At 33.5% G+C, this 12503-nt stretch overlaps 1 protein-coding gene across 1 annotated transcript; it reads left to right on the top strand.

Moving 5' to 3' along the window:
* The first annotated feature begins 9946 nt into the window (after positions 1-9946).
* On the top strand, positions 9947-10546 carry LOC113072248 (ninjurin-2-like). The gene is made up of 2 exons (XM_026245305.1): positions 9947-10159; positions 10292-10546. The coding sequence occupies exons 1-2, from the start codon at positions 9956-9958 to the stop codon at positions 10427-10429; spliced, it is 342 nt and encodes a 113-aa protein (XP_026101090.1). The 5' UTR covers positions 9947-9955; the 3' UTR covers positions 10430-10546.
* The last annotated feature ends 1957 nt before the right edge of the window (positions 10547-12503 follow it).

Genomic DNA, 12503 nt, shown 5'->3' with positions numbered 1-12503 from the left:
CACACACACACACACACACACACACACACACACACACACACACACACACACACATATATATATATATATATATATATATATATATAATATATATATATAAAATATGAGAGTAAAATAACAATTACAAATGCAATTTCTCATATATGCAGAGAGAGAGAGAGAAAGACAGAGAAAGAAAGATAGATTTTTTATTTTTATTTTTAGAGCAAGCTCTGAAGCTAAAATGTGACTTTAGGAACATGTATGAAAGGCTAATGTCTGAACAATGCTCTGAGTGGTTTCTCCCTCTCTGAGCTGTTTTATTGAGCTGCTTGTTCCCCTGCAGGACAAGCTTGATACTGCATGAGGACCAGAAACACCCCGGTGGAAGTATCTCAGACACTACATGGCCTTCAGAGCAGGATGAGTCATGACACAGCCACATAAATCTGAAGTCAGCCTGCCTGAGAGATTCTTCTCAGCACACACACACACACACACAGATAATAAAACCGAATGCCTTTTTCAGCCGCTCCAGCAGTCATTTGATAAACTGGACATTCCACTGTAATATGACACCAGTGCTTTGTTCCAGGGGCCATAACTCCATGATGCTTCTTCACACACACACTGGAGAGAGAGAGAGAGAGAGAGAGAGAGAGAGAGATGAGAGAGAGAGAGAGAGAGAGACAAAGGCCTGTCTCCATCTAGCTGTTTGTTAGCTCACTGACCAGCAGAGGCAGGAATTTGCACTCATGTTTCTAGCAGATTGAACTAGTTTCAGTATGAAAACATTCCAGCTCATGGTGACTACAGCAGCCGTTTCGGTGCTTTCCAGAGCTGCAGCTGCCCAATCCAGGCATTTCAGCGCCCTGCCCTGCTCATACCAACACACATATTCACACGTCCTCTAACTTTAGAGTGTGATAACCAAAAGACACATTAAAGAGCACTGGTATAATCATACAGTATAAATCTGAGTGACTTCAAGGTCAGTCTGACAGGGCAGAATGCCTGCAGTGTAATCATCTAGCATTTTGAATGTGCTATAAAGTCCCTTGAAAATATCTGGCGCCTCCTTTTATGATTACAGGCCAGTGATGGCAATGAGAGAATCATGGAAATTGTTCAAAAGTGGGGAAAATTGGGTTGGTCCCATAGCAAATGTGCACTTTTATCTTGTTGCTAGGAAGGGAGTTACATTAAATATACATCATTGGATACATTTAAAATCAAGCATGGAACATTTGGCACAGGGTATATTGAGGAATCTGAGTTTGTCAGAGAAATGTTCCAAATGTGTGGCATGTGTTTGGACTACATCCAGTTAACGAGCTTGCTAAAGCATAAAAAAGTGGCTGAAAAGGGTGTAAAAAAAAAAAAAAAAAAAGACAATATATTTATATATTTAAATATATTTACATTTAAGTTCAACTTGAATAAAGTTATAGTACAATATATAACATTTACAAAATAAAATATATAATTTAAAACCAAAATAAATTTTAAATGACACTAAGTTAACACCTCTTTCTAACATTTATTTTATGTTCCATGCCGTTGGTAACAGGCCAAGGAAAAGAAAAGAAAATAAAAGAAAAAAACAATTTAGATAGATATTTAAATGTCATGATACATTTAAGAGTATACTGTAAGAATGAATAAATAAATGTAATGAATAATATATTTTAATGATACTGTAGCTTACATTTACATTTTAATTGACATTATTGTGAATGAAAAATGTAAATTATAAATTTAATTTAATTAAATATAATTAAGTATATAAATATATTAAATAATTAAACTTTTGCATTAAATACACAAAATACCTTCTAATATCTTTTTCACTTTCTTAGCTACAACATATATAGCTCAATTTTAGTTTGTATGCATTACTACCAAATCAGCAGAGCAAAATCCCCAAATAAACATTATTTATTTTCATGAATATTTAAATGTAAGAATAATTTAATAAAGTGAAATAAAATTAATTAAAACGAAAGAGTAATCACAATGTTACATAAAACTTCAAATGAAATGAAATACACAAAAAACAATCTAAAATGAAAATCAAATGGATGAAAAAAGGATAACAAAATATATGTAATTATATATTTAAGTTTAATGAAACTACATAAAATTTTACATTTAAAAAGATTGAATCAAATGCACTCGTCTTTCATCTACCCTCCACGCCACGGACACACGGCCAAGTTTTGAGAGATGTTTCTGTGGGGCACACTGAGTTTACATCATGCAAAGCCTCGATCTGCTGGAGTCCTGTTTTGTCTGAGGTCATGTTTTCACAGGGAGGGACTACAGATAGAGCGCTCAGGGGAGAATATAGAATAAACGAGAGAGGAATAGAGAGAACGAGAGAGTGAAACCAGGGTGATAAGATGGTGCTGGAAAACTGAACTTACAAACACAGACCTCCACCCTGAGGCTCAGGAACCTGCTCTTCCATTTACAGTTCTGTCTCCCCTTTCTCTCTTTATTATTGTTTCGAGGACAGATATGGAGAAAGAGCCCTGAGCCCAGCTCTGCAGATAAACTCTTTATCAAAGGACAGAGGAGGACATTTTGTGTGTGTGTGTGTGTGTGTGTGTGTGGTGGGCTAATAATGTATTCTGCATGTCATTTCTAGAGCAATTTTTGGAGACTATGAGTGTGTGTGTCATTGCTGGAACTTAACGCTGAAACATCATGACCCACTTTATAGAAGTGACACCCCAGTTGTCCAACCTCTGTGTCGCTGTATCCAAATAAAACCCTGCAGAACACACTCACATTCACTCATAAATGAGGACAAACTGACTTTATTATTATTATTTTTTTTAAGTTGCTGTGATTATGATGACAAAACAACTTCATTATTTAATTGTTAGAAAAATAAATCATTATTTTGAAAAGCTCAGTGTTTAAGAGTTTTAATTAAGGATGTCCCTGTATGACAATTTTGGTCTAAAACTATAGTTAAATGCAAAAATATAATAAATAGAAAAAGAGTCATGCATTATATGCTTTTATGTAAAGCTACTGCTATAAAACAACAACAACCCCAAAATCCTGTTTGTTTCAATCGAGGACATCCCTGAATGTTCCCAAAGGGAGGTTTGGTCAGATTTAGCTCACTTTTGGGGACAATTTTTGCCTAAAACTATAGTTAATTCCACACAAACATTCTAAGTGTTAGAAAAAAATTCATAAATGGAAAAACTCACTGTTTATAAGTGAGTTTTCAATTGAGGACATCCAGGACGTCCCTTGATTGAAACGCATTTATTCTTTTTTTCTAACATTACAAAATAGTTTATTGTAATAAATACATCAGCATTACATAAACACATTACTGTGTGTATATATATATATATATATATATATATATATATATATATATATATATATATATATATATATATATATATATATATATATATATACTGTATATAAACAGTGTTTTTATGTAAAGCTACTCTATGACAATTAATAGCTTTTTGCATTTTTTAATGTTAGAAAAAAAAAAAAGAATGAATGAGTTTCAATTAAGGGACGTCCCTGAATGTCCCCAAAGGGAGTTTTGGTCAGATTTAGCTCTTTTGGGGAGAGTTTTGCTGCCGAGCTAAAGTTGAATCCACACACACACACACACACACACACACACACACATTCTCAAACGTCTCTCATCGTGTGGTTACTCCAATGACAGCCCACCATGGCACTGGGTCTGATCATTTACTCGTCCTTGTGTCGCTACAGGAAATATAAAGAATGTTTGGTGGGTTCATGGGAAAGCAAAGGCAGGGATTTTATCCTGAAGCTTAAAGTGTCAAAGAAACATTTCCTGTTCTCTAACTCCTCACACATTGGTATGACAGGGTCAGGGATGATATTAGTTTGAATTCTTTAAGAGTAGAGTCTCCCTTGGGCTCCATTATGACTTTGCACAGTCTTGTACATTGCCAAACAGGGGTGTGTCTGTCTGTCTCTCTCTCTTTCTCTCTCTCTCTCTCTCTCTCTGTGTGTGTGTGTGTGTGTGTGTGAGTGTGTGTGTTTTATGTTACCCAGAAGACAAGTTTATTACTCAGAGTTAGCTTTTCCATCTTATGGAGGTCTCATTTGTGTCTTTGCCACAAATGTGTCTCCTAAAAGAAGAGTTGTGATCTATATAACAGAGATGCATTCCTGATTTTACTTAAAAAGTCTAAATTTCCACTCAATTTAATGTTTAATTGTTTTGTGGTTTTATGTCTGTTAAGCTTTATTGTCATTTCTTCTAATTTATGTTTGTAAAAGTTAATGTAACTAACTATTAGCTGATATACACTTTTAAAATGTAGTTTTTCTCTTCTTGTTAAAAAAGGGTCAATTTTAATGTTCCATCCAATCAAATGCTTCCTAAAATGAGAATTGTCGCTCCCCCTGAAACCAACTACATTCCCTCTGACTGCCAACATTAAATAGCAAATCCTGTTGACGTCTGTGATGTGTTGGCATTGTTCTTCTTTATATCCCTACACAATTTCCTGTTTCAATACAGGAAAGCTCTTTTCTCCCATGGGTATATTAAATCTATAACGCTATACTTTTTTCATGGTGGCAAGAAGCAGGATGTCACTGAAGGTTATGAGTGAAAACAAAGCGTCACAGTCTAACAGAAAACACATCTGGCTTCATGCGAGTGTGTATATATAGAATGAGAGAAGAGAAACTGGGATTAACTTTGTCAAATGTCTCATGTGCTGTCTAACATGAGTGTATTTGGTGAGCCACACATTTTTTTTTTTCAATTCACTATTTCTGTTTCTAAATCATTTTTTTTCTCAGAATCTATTTAGCCACATCCGCATGACAAATACAAATGAAGTCAACTACACAGTTAATATACAAACAACACACTGGTTCCCATCCTCCATATGAACACTATAGCAGCAGCAGTGACACACTGGAGAGTCACTGTGCCAGGAAATGAGTGCAGGTGACAGTCTGTTTGGAGGAACAGTACTCAGTGAGTCTTTTTTCATCATTTATTACAGTTTCACAGTGTCTTTTTAGAGACCTATGTTCTAAAAAGTATGAATCTGATTTGTTTTGATCAAATATTTGAATCAAAATCCATATAATGATGATGATGATGATCAAATAAATTAATGACAAATAAATGCATACATGAATAAATGATGATGATATAGTTGTTGTTACAATTTATTTATTTTTATATAACAGCAATATTAAAATGTACATAATTAAATTAAACATTAAAATGAATAAAATAAACAGATAAAATGAATAAATTATTATCTAATAATAATTATTATAGTTGTTAAAAATATTAATAACAACAATAATAAAATAGGTAATCATAAATAAACTAATAAATAAATGAAAAATAAATTCATACATAAATGGAGATGATGAAGATGATACTACTACTACTAATAATAGTTGTTGTTACAGTTAAGTATTTATTTTATTTTCTCAATTATTTACTATAACAATAATAATTATAATTAAAACAATAAATTATGAATAAATAGTGATGAGGATTGTTTTATTATTTGTTTGTTTTATATATGCATTATTTGTTCATTTATTTCATTTAATAGTCATCATCATCATTATTTATTTTATACTCATTACAAACGTCAAATATATATAATGTTTTTGTTATTATAATTATTAACACTATTTATGTATTATAATTATTTCTTTTAATTTTTGTGATCAAGTGAAAGTTGTGGCATGAGTATCTGTGTGTGTGAGGTCACAGGGTTCATGAGGTGTGACAGCTGCCACAGGCTCTGTGGGCGGGGAAGGGGCGTGTCCTATCACATCCCCTCTCATTCCACTCTGCCCGTGTTTGATATGAAGTGAAGACGTTCCAGTGTTTATAGCAACTGTATTCATAAACATAGCATGACCCTCTTCAAATCCAAACAGCCTACAATATGCCCAACGGATAACTTCACTTAGACAAAAATCTGATATTTCACAAATGCAGACATGTTGTCAGTGATAAAAGGCCCAGTTTTATTTGTTTAAACAGACTGAAAGCGTCCATGTGTAGTCTGTCAAACACGCTCTTAAAAGCACTTATTTTCTCAATGGGGGAATAAACAACAGCTTGAGGGTCAGGCATAGATTTATACTTTAGTATACTTAAGTTATAAACTACAAGGTTTTAGTGTTTTTTTTTTTTTTGTAAAACAATTACTACATAACGAAGAAGCTATGCTTAAGGCTTCTAGTGTACACTATAAACAAGAAGTTCATATATTCAATTAACTTCCATTTTAGACAATATTGTTAGTTTGTTTATTTTTACTCTGCCTTAAAAAAACAGTTCTAAACGAAGACAAAGCAGGATGAATCATTAAGCATCTCCAAAAAAACGCGTAGTGGTGTTTCGTTCCTGAATGAAATTGGTTGAGCGAATAATTCAATGACTCACTCATAAATGAGTCATTTCAATGTCTACCTTTAAAGGCTGTGTCCTCTGGATGTCATGTTTTTGTACATCATCGAGGCTGTCCCACTTCAGAGGTGTTAATTACTGTAATTTCTTTCTTATTTTGGAGTATAAAAGTTTATTTCTAAAATTAAACATACAGTATGACATCTGCGTCCGACAAATGCAAAGTTTAAAGTCTTCAAATTGATCAGAAAGATAGTTTAGTTTCTGAATGAATCAATGTGTTTTAAGAATTGGGTGATGATTCAAGAACAAAAAATGAATTATTCAAATTTCTCTCTCAGAAAATCAAGTCACATGTCGCCACCTACTGGTAACAAAGTAACTTGTAGCAAGAATTAATGGTTAAATTATCTGCACTGCATTTGTTTTTTTAAACATGATTGTACTTTTTCTTAAGACATCTTAAGTCTTCCATTTATTTTTCCAATTAAATAATATTAGGCAAATACTTCAAAAGCTGCCTAAACAAACTTGAATGGCGCAATATAAATGGTAGAAATGTACTCCCTATGATTTTTATGAGACATCTTAATATGTTTGGAATTCTTTAAGCAAATATATTGTAAAATACTCCATGTGTTTTTTGTCCCCTACAATTACTGGGGAACTGAGGTTTACTGTATCTAACATTCCCAGAATTCCCTGGGCCCCCACTGACCTGTCAACACAGTCCTAAAGCTCCGTCCACTCTCTAATTGGCTGGGACATCAATGCATCCTGGTGCTGATTGGCTCTCCTCTGAAAACGCTGAGGCAACATAGAACTTTACCAGCTCTGTTTACACGCATCCCCCCGTTGCCGTGACAACACTGAATGTTGCAATGCAGGGAGTGCCTTGAAGCTCTGTCATATTTTTATGTAACTGTGCACGTGTTGATTGATGAACTGTGTGTCCAACAGGAAGGACGTTTGTGTTTTATAGATGTTTAAAGGCCAAATGGTAAAAGTCAGCACTTTAAATTTCACTCATTTTCCACTGTTGCCGCAGGTCAGTGAGAACAGTAGCTTTCATATCAGCTGAAATGTATAAACCGGTTTTAACATTATCCTAGCATGTCAGAGCACAGAAAAAAAAAGCCTTGTATCCATAAAATCGCACAATACTATCATCGTAACATGAATCCTGTAGAGACAGAAAGCCCTTTGTTATACAGCACACCACATTATGCTGTCAAAAGGAAAGGGCTTTTATGAAAATCTTTCAGAACTAATGATTGCTTTGGGGGAATTATCGATCCAATGCTTCTTCTGTTTTAACATTTCTAAATGAAAAGTATAATGTCATTGTAAGTAAACAGAACTTATTCTCAGTTCATGGGATGGTGCTTTATGGTTTAAAAGTTGAGTGGCTGATAATTTGAAAATGAATGTACGAAAGACAGGAAATAGTGGGAGAGATGGATCTGACCCAGTGGGGCCGGAAATGTGACCATTTCCTGACTTCAAAATAATTCTTAATTCACAGACTAAACTAAGAATGATGAGAGTAGGTCAGTTTCACACAAGATAAATCTGCTGGGTCAGTTTTGTGTGCTTTCAGTATTTTTTTTAATTAGAAATATATATATACACACACACACACATATATATACCATTTCTTGATTATATCGCAGCAGGATGGCGCTAATGAAAGCCATGTCTCAAAGTTTATAAGTTTATAAGTTATATATATATATATATAATATATAACAATACTATCGATTATATATATGTATATATAATCACCTTGTTCACAACAGAAATGAGAGAAACGTATATATACACAGTATACATATATGTATATAAAGTATGTATATGCAGTAAATAATGTGTACTGTATGTGTTTCTCTCATTTCTGTGGTGAACGAGGTGTTTTCAGACCTCCTCTGTATCTGCACGTGATGTGGGATGTGGTTGCCCAGAAAAGAGGAGTAAAAAGAAGACGTAGCAATGAAAGTTATTTGTTTGAGTAAACCCTCCTCATTCATTCCTATTTGCTATTGGACGTGAGAGCAGCCAATGAGTGGGTGGGGAGGTGGACTTCCTGTGGGCCAGCGACACGGGCCCCACATGTAAAATATTCCTGACCTCTCCCAGGGTGTTTATTTTAGAAAGAAAAAATGGGAAACATTCCCCATCATTAGGGAAAACAGTGAGCCTGTGCATGTGGTATTTGGATGCTTGCCTGGTCTTCGTTTTACTGCATTGTGATTGGTGGAGATTATTTATTTATTTTTTTCTACAAAACAGGCTCTTCTTATTTCACATCACATGAAACATAAATGTTTGAAAGGGGTGTTGGGACACATTCTTGAACTCCATTGATCTTATATTTATAGAGTCACATACATGTAGATGCAATCTTTCTCAACCTACTGTACATGTCTTTAACAGATCCTGTAGACAGTGATAAGGGCATGTTTCGAGAACCAAGATCAAAAAGAAGAATCATGAAATGCATGAAGTGAAGCAAAAATGTTGGATTGATTTTGAAATTTGGTAGAAAGGTTTCAAGGGCTCTTGATAGATAAGAAAAAAAGCTATGAGCAAAGGATTTGGATGATGACTTTTTCAAATTATACATATACATTTTATATTACTTATTTTTTTATAAATTTGGAACAAAAGGCTAAATACTAGTCTTATTCCTGTAATGTACTAATTTTCAGGAGACTTATTGAAATATATATAATTTTTAAGATATTGTATCATAATATTTTCGTTATTAATATAATAATAGTTAATACAACTGTACTGTAAAAAGATTATTTAAATAAGGATATCTAGCGCCCCCAGGTTGTCAAAAAGAATACTGCAGATTGAAAAATCTATAGTGAAATGCTGCCATGTATTGGTAGAAATTGGTAACTAAAGTGTCAATTTCATATATATATATATATATATATATATATATATATATATATATATTATGTATATTAGAATTTTCATTACACTTGTATAATATTGCAGCTTATGTTTACAATTATGTTCTGTTGGAAAATGTTTATGTATAAATGATATAAATAGGTAATATATACTTATATGTTTTGTATATGAAATTGAAATTGCTATTTGTGTGAAAAAAGCAGAGGAAACTATAATTATTCTCAAATATTCTCATTAGTCTTGCCATTTAAATTTATTCATTTAGCTTTTTACCATTTGCACTGAGAACTTCTCTGGCTTTGAAGGGTCTTATTTCACAGAGCACAGATGTTGCTGGAAACCACTGATGATGGTAGACGACCACTTGTTTTCATCCACTGAAAATATTCCAGCACATTGTAGGTGAATTAATGCATCTGAAATGAGTATGCATGAGTCTGAAAATGTTCCTTAATACGATAAACCCAGTAGATGCATGCCAGAAATGTATCCAACAGAAGCTGCATATATGTATACCATAAAAGGTGGAGTCAATGCTAATTACAGTAGCAGAAAAAATATTTAATTTGATTTAATAATTTTATTTGATTTGTATTATTGATTTCTCTCTCTCAGCCTGCAGAACCTCTCAACATGAATCATCATTTCACTAAGAAGAGTGTATCAGAGAGCATGCTGGATGTGGCACTGCTGATGGCTAACGTCTCTCAGCTGAAAGCTGTCCTGGAGCAGGGCCCCGACTTCAAGTACTACCTCACTGTCATCCTCCTCATCGCCATGTCACTCTTCTTCCAAGTGCTCGTGGGGGCTCTCTTTGTCCACATGGGTGAGAGTGAAATACATCAAGTATTAATTTAAACACAAAACGTGTAAGGTACTTAGAGGGTTGATTTTGGTTAGCACAAATCCAAATCAGATGTTTTATATTTAGAGATTTCATACAATCTTCCCTTTTCAACACTCAAAAACCTGAATGACGTGGCCAGTCAGAGGAAGCTGGACATAATAAACAATGAGGCAACTGTGCTGGTGTTTCTTACCGCCATCATCAACATCTTCATCACTGCTTTTGGAGTGCAGAAGACAGGTCTCTATCCTAAGCAATAAAATGTTTGTGGGATCATACAGGAAGAAATCCCAATGTTGAATATGTATGCCACAATATGATAAGCAAATTGACTGAATAATGTTTTTTATTTATTTCTACAGAGGGCATTATATTAAAGGGTTTATAAAACAACATACATTTTTCAAAGACTGTGTAGTGATTTATATTACCCAAAGGCAAAACTATAATCATATGACACAAATTCATCATCTGTGTTCTATACTTCATATTGTCACAACTATTAATAAACATTTATTATGAAATACTCAAATGTTTACCATACAATTTAATCTATTTAATTGATCTCTGGCTCCTTTTTCTGTAAAAAATGTCTATGGAATGTCCCCATAAAACATGAAAACCCAACAAATGTGTGTGTGTGTGTGTGTGTGTTTTATACAGTACAACAGAGATCAGAATAGAGAACAATGTATAAATATTTGACTTTTCCCTGAAATATTGTTAATATTTATTGCTGAAAGTTTTTATCACTGATATATCACTGTTAACATTTGAGAAAATATATATAAAAGGCATTTCAGTAACTGTAATGGGTTTTTTTAGCAATCAATTTGTCACTAAGGATTCGGGTTTAGATCAAGATTTTGAGAGTCTCTGCATTATCCTGTCTTCTCTGGATTTTGTCTTAGGTGGACAACAAGGCTTTTTGGGTGACTTGAATGGATTAGTGTCACTGAAGCTGCAATATTCAAGAAATAACAGATTTGGAATGACCAGCTTTTCATGACTGAAAGGGTCATCCCTATGCCCTTCATCTGGACCACTGCCTGTTGTACGGTTTCAGTCACATTAGCACATTACCATCGTGCAATCTCATTAAAAATGAGAGGAATGCTGCTTGGTTTGTCATATAATTAAGGAAATTAGTACAAGTGCCAGATTAACACCAATAACTTGTATGCATCTGTAAGAGTTCTTATTTTGATCAGAGTTCTGTTTCAAATATCTCATTTAAGTTTTTTATACTGTGCTTCAGAATAAGATTATTTTATGAAATATGCTTAAAAACGGCCCTTCTATTCCTGTTAAGATAACTTAAAAAATGACTAAGCAGTGACCTTGAAATTTAGAAACTGTAGGTTGTTCTCTAATTTTGATCTATCAACTGTTTTGAAGATCTCTACTGACCTCTAGTGGACTATATCTGTTATAGAAACAGGCAAATGGAAATAAGTAATGAAAAAAAAAACTTTTAAGCTTTAAATGTAAAGTAAATTTTTAATTGAGGTTTTACCTACAATAACCAAAGCATTAATAATAACAATAATTATAATAATAACAGATCAGCATCAGACGGTACAGTTCGAGTATTAATGTAAATGGACTTGGTTTGAAAATGCTTTCAGTAAGAATAATGATGTAATTCCCTGATAATGCTGATCGGATGATAATGCATCACATAGTTAAAGGAATTAGACTAGAGCCTAATTTGATAAAACATTTCCTTGGGTAAGGGATTATATATAATATTATGTTTTATAATTTTGTAATGAGTATCATATTAATAAAAATGTAAACTAATAAAAAAATGTCAAGAAAAAAGGAATGTAAATATATAGGCAACATTTTGGTCTCTTTGCTCTTTGTGTATATGATTGATGGTGTATGAAAAACGTAAAACTGCATGTCTGTGTATACACACACACACACACACACACACACACACAATTTGACTGATAAAATTGCTTATGCACTAGGCTACAGATCACTAATATAAGTGAAGCTGCGTGGTGGCACTGATCATATGAACTCACTTGTGTAAAATATCCACTATTTGAACAAAGAAAATGCAAATATAAATATTAAATATAAATATTAAACATCTAAAAAAATATATATATATATGTATAAACATGTGAACTCACTGCTATAAAACGTCAAGTTCTTCTTAAATAAATAAATAAATAAATACAATTAGCTCATACATTTAAACCCCACTGTAAATAACCAGCATATCGTCCAATGTGGTGCCACCTCGCTTATAAGTGCAGTAGAGCTCGTGCACGTCACGACGGTCATGGAGGCCAGTGTCGGGCGCGCGCATCCCGGTTT

This window comes from Carassius auratus, unplaced genomic scaffold (genome assembly GCF_003368295.1).
Source record: "Carassius auratus strain Wakin unplaced genomic scaffold, ASM336829v1 scaf_tig00008717, whole genome shotgun sequence".
Taxonomy (NCBI): domain Eukaryota; kingdom Metazoa; phylum Chordata; class Actinopteri; order Cypriniformes; family Cyprinidae; genus Carassius; species Carassius auratus.
This window is presented reverse-complemented; position numbering and strand designations above follow the sequence as displayed.